At 50.0% G+C, this 22277-nt stretch overlaps 1 protein-coding gene across 3 annotated transcripts; it reads right to left on the bottom strand.

The window, feature by feature from the left end:
* Positions 1 to 2639: 2639 nt before the first annotated feature.
* On the bottom strand, positions 2640 to 14330 carry Slc45a3 (solute carrier family 45 member 3). Of its 3 annotated transcripts, XM_008823312.3 has the most exons (7): positions 14236 to 14330; positions 13040 to 13137; positions 12029 to 12262; positions 8552 to 8942; positions 7113 to 7898; positions 6262 to 6527; positions 3884 to 4321 (listed from the first exon to the last, which is right to left on the bottom strand). In XM_008823312.3, the coding sequence occupies exons 4-7, from the start codon at positions 8754 to 8756 to the stop codon at positions 3884 to 3886; spliced, it is 1695 nt and encodes a 564-aa protein (XP_008821534.1). In that variant the 5' UTR covers positions 8757 to 8942; positions 12029 to 12262; positions 13040 to 13137; positions 14236 to 14330. The 3 variants fall into 3 exon arrangements, with proteins under 3 accessions (XP_029414654.1, XP_008821534.1, XP_029414653.1); XM_029558793.1 differs by lacking the exons at positions 12029 to 12262; positions 13040 to 13137 and having other exon boundaries at positions 14236 to 14304; XM_029558794.1 differs by lacking the exons at positions 12029 to 12262; positions 13040 to 13137; positions 14236 to 14330 and having other exon boundaries at positions 2640 to 4321; positions 8552 to 8946.
* Between the last annotated feature and the right edge of the window lie 7947 nt (positions 14331 to 22277).

Below are 22277 nucleotides of genomic sequence, written 5' to 3'. Positions count from 1 at the left end.
GCTGCAAAGCCTGATGGCCTGAGTTTGATCCCCAGAAGCCCATATGGTGGGAGAAGAGAGCTGACTCCTACTGCTGGTCCTCTGATTTCCATACTTGTGCCATGGCAGGTATGCATGTAAACACACACACAATAATAAAACGTAAAAAATAAAGTTCAAGGTCATCCTTACCTACAAATCAAGTCTGAATCCAGCCTGAGCTACATAAGACTGTCTCAAAAAATTTTTTAAACAAACATGTATCACCATGGAAATGCAGATGGTCTCTAGCACAAGCCACCCAACTTATTTAACAAAAAAATCCTGAAGCAGTACTGATGGATTACAAGAGATTTAAGAGCTACTGGGAGAAAAAAAAAAACAAAAACATAACCTATTGCAACATGCAATTTACTTAGGTCTCACCATAAAACAAAACACTTTTTTTAATCTTTTTGAGACAGGGTCTCTTATAGCCCCAGCTGGCCTGAAACTATGTAGACCAGGCTGGCCTCAAACTCACAGAGATCTGCCTGCCTCTGCCTCCCAAGTGCTGGGATCAAAGGCGTGTGCCACCATGCCTGGCTGAATGACTTTTTAAAGTCCTTTTAGAGATACAAGCTGAAATACTTCCTAATGCAATAGGATGTCTGAGATTTGCTTCCAGGTTACATGGAGACGAGGGTGGAGGCGTTGGTGAAACAAATGCCACTTACAACTGAAGTGCAGATGGATTCCTTAGCATCCAACCTGCCATTTTCTGTCTGCTTTATCCATGACAAAGTTTTAAAATATATGGGTATAGTGGAACACACCTTTACTCTCAGCATTAGGGCAGATCTCTGAAAATTCAAGGCCAGCCTAGTCTACACACACACACACACACACACACACACACACAAATCTTAAATTGGGCCAGGTGTGGTGGCCCATGCTTTTAATCCCAGCATTTGGGAGGTAGATCTCTGTGAGCTGGAGGCCAGCCTGGTCTGCATAGTAAGTTCCAGGCCAGCCAGGGCTACAGAGTGAGACTCTGTCTCAAAAAACAAAACTCAGGCTGGAGAGAGGGCTCTCAGGTTAAGAACACTGAGTGTTCTTACAGAAGACCTAGGTTCGAATCCCAGTACCCACATGGCAGCTAACAACGGTCTATAACTACAGTTACAGGGATCCAACAGTCTCTTCTGTCCTCCGTGGGCTTTACTCGACACGGGTGCACTTACCTTCATGCAGGGAATACACATACACACATTAAAAAAAAAAACAAACAAAAATGCAAGCAAGCAAGCAATCTTAATTGGGATCAGTAAGATGGTTTGGTGAGTAAAGATGCCTGCTACTAGGCCTGATGACCTAAGTTGGATCCCTGAGACCCACACGGTAGAAGAGAATGGACTCCTGTAAGTTGTCCTCTTGCTTTCACTTATATACTGTGACTTGAAAGTACCCCCACACACACAAAAAATAAAATAAAAAAAAAATGAAATTCAGTAGTTAGCAGTAATATTACTATTATGACTGTAATATTTGTTTCTGAAAAAGACATTTTCTACCTCTGATCCACTGAAAAGAACTTAAAGAGCCCTACACTCAGACTGTCCCTATCTCCAGTTCCAGCAGATTCGATGCCCTTTCCTGGTCTCTTTAGGCACTGCATGCACAGGGTGCACTTACACGCATGCAGGCAAAACACTCATACACATAAAAAATCAAAATAATTTTTAAAAAAACTACTCATAGCACAGGATGGGGGAGGGAAAAAGAATGGTTAAAATTGTAATTTCACATCTAGTGAAAAGCGATCTAAGCATGATCAGGAGTGGCTTAGAAGGCTGACAGGAAACTGCCAACAGATGCCATCGGCTGACACCACCGAAACCCACTAATCAACATTAACACCAAAAAACTGGAGTGGCAAGACATTCCATGCTTCATGGACAATGCCACGAGAACACAGTTCTACCCGTGATGCTGTCTTGCCAAAATAAATCAGTCCTGAATCTAATCAAGTATCTCTATCTTATTAGCAGCTTACCAGGGAAAAGGGGGGACAAGGAGATGCTTCAGGTTGGGCATGTAGCTCAGTGGTAGAGCACTCACAGGCAAAACATACATATAAAATCAAATAAAAATTAAAAATACTCTCCAGAGGGGAGCAGAAACTTGCAAAGTGCGATTGTGGGTTTCACTATACCTGACACACTACTTGGGGCTGTTTGACAGTTTTCACAATAAATATATAGATCTTCAAAAGAAAGTGAGGCCTGGCACAGGCATTGACTGCACTGGCCACTATGGAATGCAAGGGGCAAGAAGGCCAGTCAGGCTTGGAGAGGTCGGGGAGATGAGGAGGCTGGAGTGACATGGCCAAGACACAGTACTGTGAAATCCTGCTCCACGTACAAGCTGTGCTCCCCATGTTCTGGCTGTCAATCTGTCTTCTGTGAGCCCTTTAGGAAAGAAACTGCACTTTGCTGCCTTTCTTCCTGTCCCTGTCCTCCAGTCCCAAATGCCTGCATTGGAGCAAGTGATGGTCCATGACTCCATCTGCTGGCAATCAGGGGGAACTGAAGCAGCCAAAGCTGAGTCCCCAAGAACAGACTGAGGCTGATGATTTCAAAGATCTACTCCTTCCCTCTTATAAAAGAAACACACACCACTTAAACACATAAGCTTTTAATTTTATCACCATAAACATATACTCTGATTTATCACATACAGTATAAAATATTTACTCTGCTAAATAAATAAGACATAACATTATTGCAATCAGCACTGAAACCGCCCAAGAGACAAGAGCTTCTTGGCTCTGGCGGGGAGTGCTCCTGAGTGTGTATGAGAGTCCCCAACTGTGACAGATATGCCCCACGGCCTGAGGAACCACACTTGTGTTGTGCTTCTGGTCCTATGAGGCCCCAAAGAGAGGTCATGGAGCTAGTGGAGAGAGTTGGGGTGGAGGGGGAAAGAAAGGGAATGTCTCCATGGGCCCAGGCCAACAAGCAGCAAAGGGGGAGTCAGGAGAAAGCTGGGTCAAGAGAAAAGCAGGATTTGGTAGGCTGTGGGGACCTGGTACCCTCCTCCGCTTTCCCTCAATGCCCCAGCTTTGGGTGAGGTTATCAGGGCTCTCGATTGGGGTGAGTAGACTGTTTAAGGTATTGGGTTAGGCAGTTTGGGGGGGCCATAACCACCACCCCAGAAGATTCTGGCAATGACCAGCTATTTCAGGGGGATCCAGTTATTGGGGATCTCACCCTACTCAATTTCTAGGCACAACATAAAAAGGATAGGACTTTTCTTCTAGTTTGTCAAATAAATAAGTTAAATATTAAAGGTCTGTGTCCCCATGATGGCAACACAAGGATCAACAAGCCATGTCCCGAAAAGGGTGGGGGATGGGACTTGTAGAAAGGCAGTGCTGTGGATCATGGGGGGTGTGAAGGGGGTCTCACTTTGCCCGCTAGGGTTCTTCCTCTCAACTTGCATCCTGTCAAATCCTATGGAGGAAGATTTGCTCTTTCCATCCAAGAGCAACAATGGGGAGATCTACAGGATAGAAAGGCTTGGGAGGAGTTTATTTATGTCCCCAAATCCCTTCTCTGGATATCTCAACCAGGAGGTTAGCTGTTAACCCTGAGCCTTGGTAACGCACCTGTACAGTCCTGCATTCATCTCACTGCAGAACTCCAGACTGACATCTATGTGGGAAGCTGCCAGTGGGCCCGCCAGACTCTGAAGCAGAGAGGAAAGCCCCAGTTCCTATCTGTGCAGCTATGCATCTCACTGCCTCAGGGTGGCAGCAGAGACCTACACCACTTTGGCAGCAACAGAACTGGAAAGGCCACTGCAGCAGCCCTATGGGGGCTGAGCCCTGTGAGGCAGACCCTCTCTTCGAGTTACAAGCATTCTACATTGAGTATCTGGCCAAGTCGTTTTTGTCAAATACTACCTGTGTAGCAAAGTAAATGGCAATCAGTCCCAAGCCTGCGGCTGATATCATATAGGCGGTGACAGATTGGCTCAGCTGGACAATGGAACCCATGAACAAGGATGGAGCCACCTGGGACAGCAGAAAGGCACTGTCCAGGATGGCGAGGTCCAGGCAGATGCCCCGGCCAGCAACAACCCTGGCCTCAGGTGGCTCGCCCACCACCACTCGCAAGGAGACATCACAGGCAGAGGCCCCACAGAGCGTAGGTGGAGGTGCCAGCAGGCTGCTGCTGCCAGGGCCCACATGTCCATTTGGGAAGGGAGTTCCTGACTTGGGGCTTGGTAGGAAGCTGGTCGTCTGGCTGTCCTCACTGCCACCACCTCCAGCATCCCCTCGGTATTTGGGCAGGAACACCTGAGGGTGGGGGGCAAAAAGAGAACACACACAGGTATGTATCCAGACACGGGGAATCCCTAGATATGAGAATAGGTCTTCAATGCTTCTGTCCCAGGAGCTGTAAGAAACCAGGCAATTGGCTTCCAGGTTAAAAAAAAAAAAAAAAAAAAAAATCAGAAAATTGAGATGATCCTTCTTGGTGTAGCTCTAAGCAGGAACCCCATGCCAGCAGTGGGAGAAAGGTGGGGCCAAGAGGGTAAAAATTGGAAATCTGAAGTCTAAGCCTCCTAACTGTTCTAAGAATAATGAGAAGTTGACAAACTCAGTTCTGCATGTTAAGAGGGCAGAACCCCCCGCCCCCGAAAAGGGAAAAGATAGAAGAATGACACAGGACAGAAGCAAGATACAGAAAGAGAACAAAACTCAGAAGCACTTCTGAGGACTCAAATCCCACACATTCTGTCCCAACCCCTGCATGCCTATCTGTCCTTCCCTCCATAGAGAGCTCTTCATTGTCCTGCCTCTTTGGGGTCCAGGCCCGGGTTGGAGATGCTGCTCAAGGTGAGGTCTCTGTCCTGGTCCTAGACCAGGCAGGACCCAGGGATTGAGGCTGCAGAAGGAAGGAGCATCAGGAAGACCTCCTCAGTGACACCACAGCCTAGCCGCCAGACCCTGAAGCTTTTCAGTTCCTTCCTGCAGGCTGCCTGAGATCAGAGACAGCATGTCTGCCTGACCCCCTCACCCCAGCCTCAATGGCCTGGGTCTCCTCATCCCACAAAGTCTGTGCCAGGCAGTGTCTAGCACAGAATACTGCTTGATAGAGTTGAGAATGTCTGCAGAGCTCCAAAGTAAAGTCTATGACTCATATCGCACAGCTCAATAGGTGGCAAGGGGTATGGAGACAGTATGCAGGGCCAGGCCTGTCCTCAGCTACTGTTGGTGATGGCCCTCCAGAGACCCTTTTTTCCTGCTTGCCACTAGGGAAAGACCAGCAAGCTTATGCCTGGTCTTTGGATACCAGATCTCAGCCCCTGGCCCAGAGCTTTCTGAAAGCCAATAGAGGCCTCAGGGACCAGGCTCCCACTCTTCAAACCTCAGCCCAGCCCTCCATACCTCCCACCCCTGCACTTACTGCTGAGCAAACCAGCCTCCTAGCTGTGAATTTCTCTGCTGTCCTACTCCTGTCTTGTAGGCCAGGCCAGGTCCTTCCTAACTCAGAGCTCTAGAAGGATGGGCCTGTATTCCCCCCATTAGGCTACACAACTTGTGCCCCTTAGGGCAGAGTTCTACATCCAGGTCCACAGGCTCAGGGAAGAGAGTGCAGAGAACAAGGACCATGCTGTCTAGATCAAGAGGCTTCCTAAGAAAGAGGGCTTTCTGCAGGGGCTGGTTAGTGTGGGATGAACAAGGAGGGGGTCCCCATCTTAGTGTCCAGGCAAACAAAAGTCAGTAGGTCAGGTTCAGAATCCACTGAGAAGGTAGAGGAAGGAGACAGAGGCAGAGGAGGAGGAAAGAGGGGGGGGTAACTAGAAAGAGAAGGGTCTGGAAGCCTTGCTCATCTTGAAGCAAGCAGGACACAGATGGGTGGTCATATTGGCTCCCCCTGAAAGGGTTGCTAAGGTCAGGCTATTTCTACTGCCATCTGCTATGGCCAGGTGCTGGGGAGGCCACCCAACCCATACCCTGCCTCTGGGTACAATAATATAGAAAGAAGGGCTTCCAGGATTCTTATTGAAGGACTCTGCATTTCCTGAAATCATGTACTCAAGTGCTTTCTAGTCCAAAAGCCAGAAAGTCATTCCCAGAATCTAATCTACACTTCTACCCCGGCAGCCTCTGGCCCCAGCTAAAATCCTCTGTTGCCAGAGAAAGTCAAGCCTCCTCCAATATCTCTTGTCAGACACCAGGTTCTGAGCAGCTCAGACTCAACCCCACCCTAACCTGGCCAATGGGAGTACCTGCTTCTCACGGTGGTAGAGGGAGGCCAGCGTGTAAGGCAGGATCTGCAGGGCGGAGAAGGTGAACCCGGTGAGGGCAGCTGAGGCTGTCACTACGGCCACGCTGTGGGATAGGCACGTGGCACCAGCAGCCACAGGAAAGGACGCCACACTGGCCAAATAGACTGCCCGTGTGCCAAATCGCTGCACCAGCCGGTCCATGACCAGAGAGAAGAACAGGGAGATGGCGCACTGCAGGAAGAGCCCCAGGCTGCCCATTCGAATGCCTGGGGGAAGAAGCAGGGTAAGGACTAGGGGATAATCTAGGGGAGCCAGAGACTAGGGGTCATGGGTACCTGCTCCCCAGGGCCCTCCCCACCACACCCCCAACAACAGGATCTAGATTCTCCCACTACCCCTCAGTGAGTATGACCAAAGCCATTGGCTAAGGGCAGATGAAGGTGTTCTAAGGAAGAGGGGCAAGGAGTCTTGGCTTTGGGACCTGGGGGGGGCACTTGCAGAGCTTGGAGGGGGTAAGATGGAGCACAAGATAGCTCCATTTAGGCTCTAAGATGGCTTTAGGGAACGCCTGAACCAGAAGGCTTAGTGAGTTACAGGGAAAGTCACAGGGAGCTGATACTACACACACACCTGACCCCAGCCTAGAGACTCCACTCCCTTTGGCTCTAAGCTCCACCTTTCATCCTGACTGACCTCAAACTGCCTGAGACCCTTCTGAAATGGGGGTTGGGGGGACCACTGATGGAGCCTTATTCCTTTGGGGGGTGGCACTAGGGCCCAGGGCATACAGTCAGCCTCTCAATCCTGGCATGTCCTCGGCAGGACAGTGCCCACTGGTGCTGAGGCCTTACCTTCATCATAGTGTCTCCGGGCCTCAGTGCCTGGCTCAGCTCTGGGAACACCCTGGTACAGGCCCTCTCCCACGAAGTCCGTGTAAAACAGTGTGAAAGTCATGAGTGCCATCCAGCTGCACAGCTCAGCAACAAAGAGCCGGCGCAAGGTGCGAGGCATGCGGCAGCACAACTGGTGCAGCCGAGGGAATAGGGAACCCAGGTTCCGGAAAGCCAGGCGGACATGGCATGGACAGCAGCGGAGTGACACAGAGGGGACTGACAGTCCTTCTCCTGGCTCTGGTGGGCCCAGCACTGCCTCCTCAGCCACGAACAGAGTGGCTGCCATGCAAGTAAGAAAGATGAGGGTGAGGAGGCCAAAGAGGCACTCCTCCTGGGTGCCTAGGTAAGGGGCCAGGGCACTGGCATCCCAGTCAATGGCAGGTAAGAGGTAGCCTAAGCAGCCCCCGAGGCTAATCATAAAGGCATAGACGGAGAAGGCTTGGCGGCAGTGGTCTGGCTCCCGGAAAAGGTCAGAGAGTAAGGCCTCCAGTGGAGTGAAGCACACTTGGCCACAGAAGTCGAGCAGCCCCACTCCCAGAATCAGCAGGGCCAACTCCAGGGGCCTGGTGTCAGGGCACAGCAGCCCTGCCAGCCAGCCAGCCCTTGGAATGAGAAAGAGGCTCAGGAGGACGCCCAGGGACAAGGCCCAGATGAAGGGCCTCCGGCGGCCATAGCGCCCACGCCACTGGTCACTGGCTGAGCCTAGGAGTGGGACAGAGACCAGGCCTAGCACTGGGCCAATGCCTGTAAGGACAAAGAGCACAAGTCAGTAGCTAGAACAAAGGGGCAAGGGGAAAAGAGCTAGCTCCTTGAGGATGAAATAAGTCACTGAGGCTAGATCCTGTACTCAGTCTTTATGGGACTCTGTTCCTCTCAGAATACAAACACCTTGTTTTTAGACAAGGAAACAGTGGTGCACAGCAACTAAGAAGTGATGCTTATGCAAAGACACAGGTCAGAGCAGAGTTTCAATAGGCAGCCAGACTCCAGAGCCTGCATCCTCACAAGAAGTCCTCCTCCTAGGGGAGGAGAGTCACAAGGGTAACCTCTTCCCTTCTGTGGCTTTTGATGAGTTCATCTGCAGCATCAGAGGCCCACACCACCTGTGCTATAGCAAGAATAAAAAAAAGCCCTGGCTGGGAGACCCTGGGAAAGTCCAGTTCTGACCAGCAGACATACAATTCGGGCTGAGACAAGCTTGCATCTTCTAAGCGTCTCTCTCCTTGTCTGGAAAGTAGATTGCTCCCAAGGGTTGTGAAGAGTTGTCAGGAAATGCCTCCCCACCAGGCACATGAACAGCTGGCACCACCATCCCTCTGAGCAGCTCCCCAGGCAGAACTGTTGCCTGTACAACCCAGGTACACAGAGTAGGAGGAAAGGAAAGTGGAGTGACTCACCCAACACCATGGTCATGAACTTCTCCTCTACCCCCACTTCCAGTAGAAGGGGTGGCACGTAGGTAATGCCAGCAGCCAGGCACACCTCCAGGCCAAAGGTCAGCAGGTTGACCAGCAGGAGTTGGGCTGTCCAATGCCGCAACAGACGGCTGGCCCACAGCCTCTGGATCATGACGGACAGGGCAGGTAGGACTCCAGGGGCCATTTACACACTCCACAGCTGCATTGGCTCAGACCTGCCAAGTCCTCTCCTCCTGGCTGCCACCAGCTCCCTAAGATTCATCCAGGCTCCCATTTTCACCAGCCCTCTAGTGGAAGTTCAGCATCTCAGCCCATGCTAAAAATGTCACCGTGGAATGCCTTCATAGGGACACATCTCATCAGTCAGATCCTAGAAGGGCAAGACAATCACAGTTGCAGGGAGTGTTGAGTCCTGGGTACCAGGTTTCTAGGATTTGCTTTGAATTCTCTGAAATCTGTTCATTTTCAGGCATGACCCACCCAGTTACCCAATTGGGAACCACATGTTAACATTAACGTAGGGGGCTGGAGAGATGTCTCAGCAGTTAAGAGCACTGGCTGCTCTTATAGAGGGCCCAGGTTCAGTTCCCAGCACCCACATGGTAGCTAACAACTGTCCATAACTGATGCCCTCTTCTGGCCTCCGCAGGCATTGCATACTTGTGGTGCATTTACATACATGCAGGCAAAACACATACACACAAAAAAATTAGCCCAGCATTGACATGAGGGAGATATGATGCTTAAACTTCAGCAGACCCCAAAGAGAAACAGATGTCATTTACTCTCTGTTTAGAAGCATCTCTGCAATTGCCCTTGTGGGCAAATCCAAGCCTGGCTACCAAGGTGGCCCTGAATACCATTTACCAAGCCTAATCTGTTTGCTCTTCTCTCCAACTCCCCAAGCTGGGCTGCTCAATTCTCCTTGTTAAAAGTGACAGTTCAGGGTTGGGGAGATGGCTCAGAGCTGGCTGTGAAAACACAAGTACCTGAGTCTGGATCCCTAGCCCCCATGTAAAAACTGAGTGTGGCAATGCATGACTGTAATCCCAGAGCTAGGAAGTAGAAACAGAATTCCAGGGGGTATCTAGTTTAATCAGGGAGCTCTAGCTTCAGAAGACTCATTCTCACAAAAGAAGGTGGAGGGGTTGGAGAGATGGCTCAGTGATTAAGAACACTGACTGCTCTGGCAGAGGACCCACATGACAGCTAACAACTGTCTGTAACTCCAGTTCCAGGAGATTCAACGCCCTCTTCTGACCTCTGAGGGCACTGCATGACACAGGTACACTTACACATATGGAGGCAATACACTCAGACTCAGACACATAAAATAAAAATAGTAATAAAAAAAAGTATGGTGGGCTGGGAGTGGTGGTGCCTTTAATCCCAGCACTCGGGAGGCAGAGGCAGGCAGATCTTGTGAGTTCAAGGCCAGCCTGGTCTACATAGTGAGTTCAGGTCAGCTGGGACTACAGGGAGACCCTGTCTCAAAAAGACAAAAAAAAAAAAAGGTGAAGACTGATAAAGACACCTGATGTTGACGTCTAGCCTTTGTACTCACACACATACATGAACATGTACATATACTTCCAAACAAAATTAATTAATTAAATAAAACTTTTTTTGATCTTTTTGAGACAGAATCTCGTTGTAGCCCCAGGAAGCCTAGACTCCCTATGGAGACCAGACTGGCCTCAATCTCACAGAGATGTGCCTGCCTCTGCCTCCCAAGCACTGAGATTAAAGACGTGTACCTCCATGCCCAGCTTAATAAAATATTTTTAAAACACTGAAAGTGGGAAAATTTCAAGTCAAGGAGTGGTGAAAGACTGAGGGACTGAGGGTAGGACTTGGTAAGAAAAGGCAAGAGGCTGCTGACCTGCTATTTATCCCGAAACAGAAGCAGGAGACAGAGCTTGCCACCACTCCTAACTGCAGTTCCTTCCCTTTCCCTCCTCAATTCAACCCCATAAATGTTGCTGCAGAGCGGCTACTAGGAGGTGGGGAGCATGGTCACTGAGGGCTGGCTCCAGACATCCCCTTGGTTCATTTCGCCATCTCATGGTAAAAGGCACTTGAACTTCTTTTTCTTCTCTACTAACACTAGGCCCCATGAAGTCCTGTGTGTCACAAAGTATATAGTAGGTGCTAAGTTGTGCTTCAGAGAGATCAATACCATCTCTCCTGAGTATAGTCTGTCCATTCCATAATGGCCTCCTAGAAGATCAGGAAGTAAGGGGCTTGAGGTAAAGCTGGGCAACTGGCAGCCCCCTCCCTTAAGTCCTCACACTTGGGAAGGGACAGGACTACTACAAGGCTGGCATGAGAAGGAAGATAATATACTGACCCTCACAGTTTCAAAACAGAGGTAACTGGACCAGGCATCAGTTTTAGCAGGGCTACTGTGGGTTCAGTTTAACAACTTCCCCTTTCTCAATGACCTAGATGGAAAGCTCCCCAGCTTGGAAGGTTGGGTTCTGGGGCAAAAGACTTCTAACCATTTCACTCCCCACCCTCCATCTGGGAGGAACTTGGGCATTCACCTGCACTGGGTTTAAGGGACCAGGTCCTCCCTGAACAAACAGAGACTTTGTCAGATTCAACCTCACCCTATAGCCTGCCTTCATTCTCCAAGTCCTGCTTTCCCCAATTAGTCACTCCACCTGTCTTTCCTCCCTGAAGGCAGTACCTCCTTCAGTCCCCTAGGCACTGTGGGACCTCTCCTTAGTCCACAGGACAGAGAAGAGCATATCCCTCGTCTTCCTACAGCCCCAGTGGTTTCTGAGCTGGGGTGCCTCTCTCTGTCCCCTAGAAATTCTCTACCTGGTAACTAGGGTCTGAACCAGAGGAATAATTCAGTGAACAGAGTTGAGTAGGAAGTAGGCAGGCTCCTAGTCCCTCTGTATTTAGGTTGCAGAGCCTGTCCTCCCTCTTGTCATAGTTACTCTGTGTTGGGTGTCCAGACACTCTTGATAACCCAACTTTTCTGAGCCCAGAATCACCCAAAGAACTCCAAGCCAAAAAGAACACTCCCCACAAAGTACAACTTTCTTATTCCCAGAGCTCCACCCCCACTAACTTCCTTCCTGCTGAGTCTCCTCTAGGTCTTCAGGAGGGCCAAGGATACAGCAGACTCCAATGCACTGATTCCAGCTGACAGAATCTCCCACAGAGCCTTTTGTTCTGGGTACCAAGACCCAATACTATTTCCTCCACTCCCTACAGCAGCTCCAGGGCATGCTCTAATCTGGAAAAGGGACAGATCATTGCTGCCCCTTCCAGTCTGCGAGCTCCCCTGTTCTGGAATCGGAATGCAGTCATGGCACAAGGTCTAACTCTCCCCAGTCTCAAGAGACTTCTGCATTCAAATCCTCTTTCCCTGTTACTCCTGGTGCACTTGGTCTGTCTGGCAAACAGAAGATCAACCTAAAGACCCAGCCTCAGACTGCTCACCTGGAGAGGAGGGGCACGCAGAGGAAGGCAAAGGAGGGCTGACTTGGTTGTGGGAGGAGAGGTAGGAGCAGCCTTGCAGCAGAGTTTTTCTCAGGCCCCAAACATCTCCCCTTCTCTCTGGGCCCTGATGGCAGACAGCTAGAAAACCAGAGGAAACCAGAAACCTCTGGAATCCTTCACAGAGCTCTACCCTCAACCATCCTTCCTCACTCCTGTGTGGAATGGAGCTGAAGCCTAGAAAAGAAAGGCAGAGACTGGGGGAGTGAGGGAGTCAGTGAATCTGGCCTCTATTCATGAACTTTCTAAGGTATATCCCCTAGGCCCCAGGGCAGGCAACTCTTTGACATGTGCCCCAGCAAGACTTGGGACCTGGGAAATGTGTATTTAAAAAAAAAAAAAAAAAAAAAAAAAAGGATGGGGGCAGAGGTAGATGTATAAAGGATGGAAAAAAATCAATTAGGTCCTCCTCCCAATCCCACCTAAAACATGCCTAGCTAGAATCCCAGGGGGGACAACTCAGGCTTAAAGGTACTGAGTGGCTCAGATAGATCCTACTGGCCCTGAATGCCTCCACTTTACACTGGACCCCAACAGGCAGCCTGGGGAAATGAAACTGAGTCACTGGAACAAACTTGGCCTGAACTTTGTCTAAAACTCAAGACACTGTAGAGGCAGCAAAGGAAAGTAACCCAAGTGAGCCCACTCCTTCATAGCTCCCCAAGGGAAGGGAGGGTCAGAGGCCACATAAAGAGGCCTTTGAGGGCTTTCAAAGGGGCTCCTGCTACCTCAAATGGCTGAGGCTGGGGAGGGGGTATACCCTTTGCTGACAGAGGCCACAGCTAGCAGAGGCTGAGGCTAGGCCCCGCCCAGCCACTGTTAGACAGCAATTCTATGGCCTCTTTATGCATGCCAGAGTCCCCACACCCTGCCCAAGGCACATCAAACGGCCTCATCCCCCACCCTGACCCCACAGGCCCAGCAACCCGATGTCCTCCCTTCACACACACTTACAAAGACTGGCTGCTTTCTCACAGGCTGGGTTCCTTTGGAAGCTCCAAATACGTTCCTCTACCCTTCACTGCCATTCACTGTCCTCCCCAGAGAGAAACCTGGAAGGGGGCAGTCTAGCTTCAAGAAGCAGCTGAAGAAAGGTATGGAATCACCCCAGATCAACTTCTCTGGCCCCATGTCAGGCCAGGTCAGAGACAGGGAATGCTGACCCCTACTCCTCCAAACCAGACTGAACCCAGTGCTTTTTTCTAGGCTGGGCCAACACTCTAGGCTGGCAGCAGGGAGGATGATCTCTGGAGTATGAGTGTTTTCCAGCTCAGCACCCCTACTGTGCATCCCCTTGGCCTCAGCCCCAGGGGGAGCAATGCCGTGAGCCTTGCCCAATAAAACTTGGCACACTGCACTACCTGCCACCTTAGAACAAGTTGACATAGGCCAGCCTGGAGACCTGAAAACATAGGTCCCAGCACTGAGCCTGCTCTTTTTTTACAGTCTTGCACAAGTGCTGTAGAAATTCCTACCTGGGATGCTGAGGGGCAGGGAGGGGAGGGGATGTGGCACGGGACCACTGGGCTTTGCTGTCTTCCAACCTACTACTCAGTCCTTGACTCTCTAGGCCCAATTGTTTCCGAACAGTGAGGGTGTCCGTTTTCCCTGTCCCTCTTGAGAAAAACCCAACAGTGACTGCACAAACAGCACAACCTCACAGCTCCCAGGCAGAGTGCACAATGCAACCTCTCCACTTTGAGGGAACCCTAACAAAGAACAAGGACTGGGTAGTGTGAGGAGGGGGACCCAGCCCCACCCAAGGCAGGTTCCCCAGCTCCTGCCCCCCACAGGGCTAGGAGGCCAGGGATTTAGAGTTCACCCTGCTGAGCCGCCTTTTCTTCCCTCAGACTGGAAGCCTTCTGCTTAGCAGCTTGTCAGAGAGAGTGAGGGGCTGCAGGCTGGGACACAAAGGGGGATTAGGGAGAAACCTCTGGGCCTGCAGAGTAATCCATCAAACTCTCCGTGGCTGCCAGCTCTGGCCCCTTCCCACTCAGTTCCCCTTCCAGCTGCTACTGGCCCCCAACCTCCTCCCGCTCCAGAGCGCTGTCACAAGGGGGCTGCAAAGAGAATCCCAGGCTCTGGGGGGGCAGCGGGGGGCACACCCGTAGACACTGGGAAAAGGGCAACCGCTCCCTCCCCCTACTCACTCTCAATGTGTGAAAACCCAACAGGTGGCAGTGGCTTGGAGGAAAGTTGCTTTTGTTGCCACGTCTGAGAGCCCCTTGCAGCTTCAGAAGGAAACAAATGCTAGAGATTGGGGGAAGGGGAGGGAAAGGGACAACAGGCAGTCCCTGGAGACAGCACAGATCTCCCCTCCCCTCCCTTCTCCAATCAAGTGATAAGGACTCTGGGGCTGGCCTGACCCTCACCTTGGCCAGCCAATCAGTTCTGACCAGCCTAAGCTGAAGTGAGTACCCCTCAGGGCACCTGGCCATGCCCTGGTAACAATCAATACATTTTGTATTGTGCATTTTGTATCCAGGCACCAGGGCCTCCCCAACCAGACTTCACTTCTGACAGCAGCTGCCACCAAGGTTGCAAAGTGGGTGCCCTCCATACCGGGACAGACAGCATTCTTCCACCCAGAAGCCTTTTCCCCCCTAGGGCCTGTAAACCTGAACAAGGATATCCTGGCTCCTGGCAGGTTCCATAGTGACCTAGCTGTGGGGGTAAGCGGGATCTGGGTTTGATGCTGGTTCATTACTCAACTTCCCAAGCCTCAGTTTCCTCACTACCAATTAATAACTACAGTTACCCCGGGTGACTTCTGCATGCATGGTAGACCCTCCTCCAATCGGTTAACTCTGCCAACCATTGGACAGTAGGGGTACAATTAACATATCCATTTCACAGGAGGAAGTCATGCCACTAACTTTAGGCTAGAGATATGGTAGAGTGCCTGCCCAGCATATAGACAATCCTACATTCCATTCATAGCACCATTTATTAAACAAAAGCAACTTTACAATCATGTATTTGAGAAAAATGATGTGAAGATCCCTTGGTAGAGGGGACCTGGGAAAGGTCAAACCTGCCTTTCTTCTCAGCATCCACGCCTCTTTCCCTATCCACAGGACCTCTTCCAGATCCCAGAAGCCCCCAGTGGCAAGAGGAATGCCAAGAATGTAAACGCCTCCCAGGTGCTGGCCCCAACAGGTGAGTAGAGGTCACTGCCACAGACCTACCGGCAGAGGGAAGGCTGCCCCACAGTTATGAGACACAGGGACAATGATGCCAGTAGCTAACCCTAGCAACCACCCAGGGAGTATTTAATACATGTGAGGCACTTGAAAGACCTCTTAATACAAGGGGCTGGCCAGTTGGTCTGGTGTGGTGGTGCACACCTGAAGTCCCAGCACTTGGGAGGCAGAGGTAGGCAGATCTCTGGGAGTTCAGGGCCAGCCTGGTCTACATAGTGAGTTCCAGGCCAGCTGGGGCTACAGGGAGACCCTGTTTCAAAAGACCAAAAAAAAAAAAAAAAGAAAGAAAGGAAAGAAAAAGGGGTTTACAATTCATACTACCCTACAGAGTTGGTATTTAATGTTCCTATTTCACAAGGATTAAAAACTTCAGTCTTAAGTAACATCCCAAGGTTGTACAAATAAAAACAGGAAATTTGCAACCATTAAAAAATTCTGGAAAACACTGAACTGGGAGCCAGGAGGGTGTACTACAATTTCAGCAACACTGATAAGTGTGTAACCTAGCGTAGCCATCTCACCACCTTAGGACTCAGTTCTACATCTGTAAAATGAGAACCAGTCTAGCTGATATCTAAGGTCCTTTTCAGGTGTACAGTTAGGTGATCTTGCACCTGTCCTGGGCCTCAGATAGGGGGTTCCCACGGAAAGGTGCCCAGGGACAAGGCCACAGGGCTTTAGGGAGGGAGTTGTCATAGCCAGTCTTTCCCCAATGAGTCAGGGAGAGACAGGGGAAGGGCTCCCCAGCTGCACTTACCCTATCCAACCTGCCCACACACTGCTCAGGTACTAGCACTGTGCCAAGGTCAGCAGTCACCTGAAATGCAGCCAAGTAAGCAGGACATCAGGGTAGAACTGCCCTCTTCCCTCCTCCCTCCTGGAGTTGGACTCTGTTCTTGGCAGAAATTAGTAACTAAATTCTTTCTCTTCTTGGGCACAATAAATGCAGAATGCCAAAAAAAAAAAAAAAAAAAAAAAAAAAAAAAAAAAAAAAAAAAAAAATCCTGTGGTCCAAAGTGGGAGAAGAGGACCATGGAGGGAAATAGGGGTCTTGGCACAGTCCATAGACCACTGGGAAGTTCCTTCACTGCCCACTCTTCAGAGCCTTTGCAAAGTGAAACCTGAATAGCCTTCCTCCCAGTGAACTTGACGCCTGCCAGTCAGCCAGGCCAGCCCAGGCAGCTCTTCCCATGGGTGCATAGCCAATCCAGGTCCTCTTCTTTAGCCTGGCCTCTCTCTCAGGTGAGGTACACAGGAAAGAAGCCAGGGACTGAGCATGCGGGTCAAACCCACAGCTAAGCAGAGAGTCCTAGGCTGCCCCAGCTCTACCTGCCCCTCCCCTAGGGTTGCAAATTTGATGGTCTCTAGGACTCTTTCTACCCTGACACACTCAGGTCTATGACCAACCCATTTGTAATGAGAGGGCTCTGGTCAGTCAGTTCTGTGGATGTGGTCTCAAAAAGAGGGCACATACCTGTAATCCCAGCACTCAGGAGGCTGAAGTATGAGGCCTATCTATAGGTTTGAGACCAGCCTGGATTGCAGAGCAAGACCCTGACTCAAAAGAGAAAACAAAACAAAATCTGTTCTACATAGTGAGTTCCAGGCCAGCCAGGGCTACATAGTAAGACTCTGCCTCAAAAAAGAAAGAAAAAAGAAACAAGGAGAAAGGCTGAGGACACAGCTCAGTGGAAAGCACTTGCAGAGCCTACACAAGGCACTGGGTTTGACCCCACCCCGGTGACCAAGGTGAGAATAGGGCCCCAAATGGATTCTTTATTAAGGAGCCAGAGTTGGCTCACCTTTGGAGGAAGTATAATTCAGTGTGCAAACTAAACACCCCTAAAGAAGTGTCAAAAAGCACTGACACACTCGCACCCAGCACTCACTGAGCCAATTATTTACCAGTCACCCCTACCCCCATGGAAGTGCAGGGAGTTCAGAAATAATTGGTTGCAGCTCTGCTTAGCAGAGAAGAGAAATTCAATAAAATGCAATCCATGTGCAGCGAGGTAGCACAGGTGCTAAGACACAGGTCTGGAACGGTGGGGGGGGCACAATGGGGGCACGTTCAAGGCTTCCTAGAGGAAGTGAACCTGTGGCTGAGCCATGAAAGCTAAGCAGAAGCTGCCCAGAAAAAGCAAGACAGCCCCTGGAGCCTGGGATTTCCAAACACATCCACCCCTCGTGCTGGCCCCTCTCCAGTGAGGTGTACAGGAAGGAACATGAGAACCAAAGCACCACCACTAGGTTCTGATTTCAGATCCGGCTCTCAGACCTGTGTGTTCTAGATGAATGGTTACACCTCCTTGGGCCTAAGATAGGGGAATTCATCAGCACTTGGCTGGTTTTCACTTCTAGTTACTTCCCCTTCCTGAACTGCCCTTTACCTGAACCCTGTCCAGCTCATCGAACACCTCTTCCAGGGCTTCTCGAACTCCAAGACTGTCAAGTATCCCTCTCTCCCCCAATTCTCTGCTTCGCTGAGTCAGAAAGGCTAGCTGCTGTACTTGGTCCTCAGTCCCTGTGTATAGTGGTCCTCATGGTACCCTCCCCCTCTAGCCCTTAGGCTTCCAGACAGCTGAAGCACAAGCTCTGTCCAAGCCCTGAGGATCTAAGAAGCAGTTTAAGGTAGGAATCCTTAGATTGAATCAGGGAGCCCAGAATTCAGTCAGGGCTACACTCAAGGTATAGTTGCACAGGTCTCAGGTAACAGGATCCAAGAGTGAGAATCAACATTGCTACATTCCTACAGATGGGCCTAGCTTGGACACTATTTGCTAGCTCAAAGTACACTTGTGATTAGAAAATTGGGGGGGGGGCAGTTGCTGACAGCCCTCTGGGGAGAGGAACTGCTGTTGGGGGCTGGCTATTCCTAAGGGTATCTCATCTGGTTGGGCATTCAGCGTGGCCTGGATTTGATAACCAAAGAACAATGGGCATTGAGACAGGCCTTGTTTTCTACCCTCTTTATGCTAGAGGCCCCCTAGAGAACATGACCAACCTCCAGAATCAAAGAAATAAATATCTATCAAGTACCTGGTCTGGGAAGACTTTGCTAACATACAAATCACATCTAATCCCCACCATAACCTTGCAGGGTAAATAGCAATTCCATTTTACAGTCAAAGAAATCAAGGTCAATCAATGGTGGAAGGGGGCATATCTAACCTTAAGAAGAAGCCCCCCCCCCCCAGTCATTCAGGGAAGGAGGAAGAAAGAGCACATAGCAGGAAAAGGGATTGAAGAGGAAATTCTGGCCAGGGTATAGGACCACTCTGAGATGACTGTCACCAGTCCCTGCCCCCAAGCAGCAACATTTAATACACTGGACAAAGCTCAGCACTCCAGCTCTGTTGCTGGGAGTCAAATGGCATCAGCATTTGAGACACTGGGCCTGGTACCAACTGGTCCAGACTCCACGTGCACTGTCCAGCAAACAGGGCCACTGGCTGTTCAAAAGAAGTTAGGTTGAGAGGGCTGGGGGGTGTAACTCATGGTAGAACTCATGCCTAGAAAGCTGGGCTTCCCCTTTGGATATCAAAGATCAGTATGAAAGAGTGTACTCAAGGCTGGAGAGGGAGGGCAGAGCAGAGTCCCCACTTCAGGTCACCCTCTCCACAGTATTCCCCAAAATAACAAGTAACCTTTCTGCATAGAATGCTCTTAACCTTTCAGTGTATAAATTCACCTTCTTCACTGCCCAGTGCCCTTTTCCAGCCATGAGTACACTCTTGGGAGGACAGCAGGCAGGGGCTTTCTGGACTAATCACAAAACAGGTCAGGAAGAGATGGAAGAGTGAGGAAGAGATGAAGCTGTCCAACCAGTGTGTTCTTTGCACTGGAGCACAAATCAACTGCATATGTGTGATTGGTCACTTACATATGGTTATAGCATTCTCTGGCTAAGAAACTGGTTTCTAAGTTAATCCACCATGATTGCCCCCACTGTCGCCAATTAACAGCAGCTGACGTTTATCAAGTTTTTTATAAGCAGCTTGATAAACTAGAGGTTAAACCTACAGCAGTTCACTTAATCTCGAATTACTGGGAGGCAGGTACTATTATACTCATTTTACAGAGGAAAGAAACTGGTTTCTAAGTTAATCCACCATGATTGCCCCCACTGTCGCCAATTAACAGCAGCTGACGTTTATCAAGTTTTTTATAAGCAGCTTGATAAACTAGAGGTTAAACCTACAGCAGTTCACTTAATCTCGAATTACTGGGAGGCAGGTACTATTATACTCATTTTACAGAGGAAAGAAAGCGGAAGCTTAGGGAAGTTTAAAAGATTCAACCCATTTTGCCAGAGCCAAGTTTCTTTTCTTTCTTTCTTTCTTTCTTTTTTTTTTTTTTTTTTTTTCTTTGTTTTTTTTTACACCTCTACCCCCACCTGCCCGGGCACTTCAAGAAAAAAAATATATGTTTTTTTTTTTTTTTTTTTTTTTTTTCCTTTGATCTTTTTGAGACCTCTAGCCCCAGCTGACCTGGAACTCCCTATGTAGACCAGTCTGGACTGAACTCACAGAAATTCACCTGCCTCTGCCTCCCAAGTGTTGGATTAAAGGCGTGCACCACCACACCCAGCTTCTTTTTTTTTTTTTTTTTTTTAAATAAGAGCAGAGCCCAAGCTATAATCCCAGCAGTTGGGAGGCCAAGATAGGAGGACTATGAGTTCAAGGCCAGTCTGAGCTATACAGGCCATGTCTCCAAAGACAGACAGCAGGGCCCCAGAACAGTCCTAAACAGCTGCTCTCCATTCAATCACAGATGATAAATATGACAGTTAATACTAACATTTATTGAGCACTTACTACATTTTAGGCATACAATTAAGTGTTTTGTTTTTGTTCTATTTTGAGACAGGGTCTCATTTTAGCTCAGGTTGGCCTGGCACTCACTATGTAGCTGAGACTGGCCTTGAACTCTTAATCTTCTTGCTATTGCCTTCCAAGTATACTGAGATTACAGGTGTGGGTCATCATGCCAGGCTAAAAGCATACAGTTAAATTCGATATGTGTTATTTAATGAAGATACATCTTCAGACTTTGTGTATTATATATTTATATAAGTGTTATTTATATTTGCTATGATTAGCTTAAATAACAAAGCTATACATTATCATACCCATTTTGCAGTCACTTAATACTGAGGCTTGAAAACTTAAGTCAATCTGCCAGATTAGTGGAGCATAGTGAGTGGAAGAGGAAATATAAAAGCCCATCTATCTGGCAGTATGCAATTTTATCCCTGACATACTAAAAGGTTTTAATGGTCCAGAAGGTACTACTTAAAGTCAATCTTATGTCCAGTGTCCTCCCTCAGACCACCCCTCTCCATCTTCCAACCTTATCTTTCTTTCCAGGGCTCTGCCTAGGCTCAGTTCCTGCTAGGGACCTGCATACACCTTTCTACAACCCAGCAGTCTTCAGGACGTATACCAACCAGGAACCCTGTCCACCCCTCCTTCTGCTCCTTCAGGTGCATTCAGTGAACCAGGAAAGGCAGGGGGATTTCACCCTACACTCCAAGAAAAGGTACACAGGAAACTCCCTGGCACACACCCTAACTGGGGCCCACATGTCCACAGCTGTACATTCATCCACAGCTGTATTTTTATCTTCAGATTCATCCGGCTGAGTCAAGCTCCATTTTCTGGGCACTTTGAAAACAGTCCTGCTTCCAGGACAGCTTGGGGAGCAGGGGGAGATAAAGGAGGAATGAGAGTATGAAATGGATCCAACAGAAGAGCCAGAAGGCTAAAATTATGTCCGACTTTACTCCCTAGGACACAGTGCTCTGTGAGGTTCCCCAGCTTCCCATTCAGCATTCAGCTGCTGGGCCCTCTTCTCTGCCCTTTTATGACAACCTGTTCCCCAAGCCTTGATCATCGTGAGCCCACTCTGGAACAGGATCTGGAAGCAGAGTCAGAAATCTCAGCCTCATCCCCACTCCTGAGCAAAGCTTCCAGAGCCTAGCAAGAGCCATGTCTATGGCAATGTCTGGCTGCAGCATCAAGGCAGCAGCTGGGCTATTCAAAGTTCAGCTCAGCTGGGAAGGGAGTCTGTCACAGCTGAACCGTAAGTTCTCACCAGGTGCCCATCCAGCCAAAACCCTACTACCTCTAACTCTGGCCCCTAGGGAAGAGGAAGCACCAGGATGCCTCTGGCATTGAACAAGTCAAGTGAGTGTCATGAAGAAGCTAGCTGAGTCGGAGGTCAAGGGAAAAAGCAAGTCACAGGCCTGCGGGGAGCGGGAGACTGGGGAAGGACTGAGCCTGCAGGCTCCTGGGTTTTCCTCACAAGGAGTGCTGCCGCCCGGATGAGGGGATGAAATGGATCCAACAGAAAGGCCCGGGGCTTCAAGTTATGTCCCACTTACGCCCTAGGACAGGGCAATGTTCTCTCCCCCAACCCGACCTCCAGAGTTCTCTCTCAACCTCCTGCCTCAACTCTACCAAAAGCCTTGCCCAATTCTAGAGTCAGAAGAGCTGGGTCCCTTCTTCTGCCAGGACAACCCCTCACTCCTGCCGCGGCGACCGGATGCCCCTTCCCCAGCTCCCCGAAGTGCGGACCGTGCGCGCCGCGGTGACTCATCTGCCCCTTTAGGGAGAAGCCCAGACAAGGGAAGAAATAAATGCAAATGCAACTTTCCGAAGAAAAGCCTTGCCCAATTCTAGAGTCAGAAGAGCTGGGTCCCTTCTTCTGCCAGGACAACCCCTCACTCCTGCCGCGGCGACCGGATGCCCCTTCCCCAGCTCCCCGAAGTGCGGACCGTGCGCGCCGCGGTGACTCATCTGCCCCTTTAGGGAGAAGCCCAGACAAGGGAAGAAATAAATGCAAATGCAACTTTCCGAAGAAAGCTCTGGCGAGGGAGCAGCAGCGGGAGCGCGCGGCCCGCCCCGGCCTGGCCCCGGACTCCCGCCCGCCGCGCCGCGCGGTTCCCTCCGGGGGCACCGAATCGCCTCCGCCCGCTACCGCGCCCT

Source organism: Nannospalax galili, unplaced genomic scaffold (assembly GCF_000622305.1).
Source record: "Nannospalax galili isolate Female #2095 unplaced genomic scaffold, S.galili_v1.0 scaffold309, whole genome shotgun sequence".
Lineage (NCBI taxonomy): Eukaryota > Metazoa > Chordata > Mammalia > Rodentia > Spalacidae > Nannospalax > Nannospalax galili.
The sequence above is the reverse complement of the archived record's forward strand: the minus strand, read 5'-3'. Positions and strand labels throughout refer to the sequence as shown.

Bases quoted from the DNA above. Each gene is read 5' to 3' on its own strand.
- Slc45a3 (XM_008823312.3), bottom strand. From the start codon at position 8,756: ATGGCCCCTGGAGTCCTACCTGCCCTGTCCGTCATGATCCAGAGGCTG. The intron at 7,899-8,551 runs GTGAGTCACTCC...TTGTCCTTACAG, and splicing joins GTTCATGACCATGGTGTTGG to GCATTGGCCCAGTGCTAGGC. The intron at 4,322-6,261 runs GTACTCCCATTG...CCCCACCCTCAG, and splicing joins TCTACCACCGTGAGAAGCAG to GTGTTCCTGCCCAAATACCG.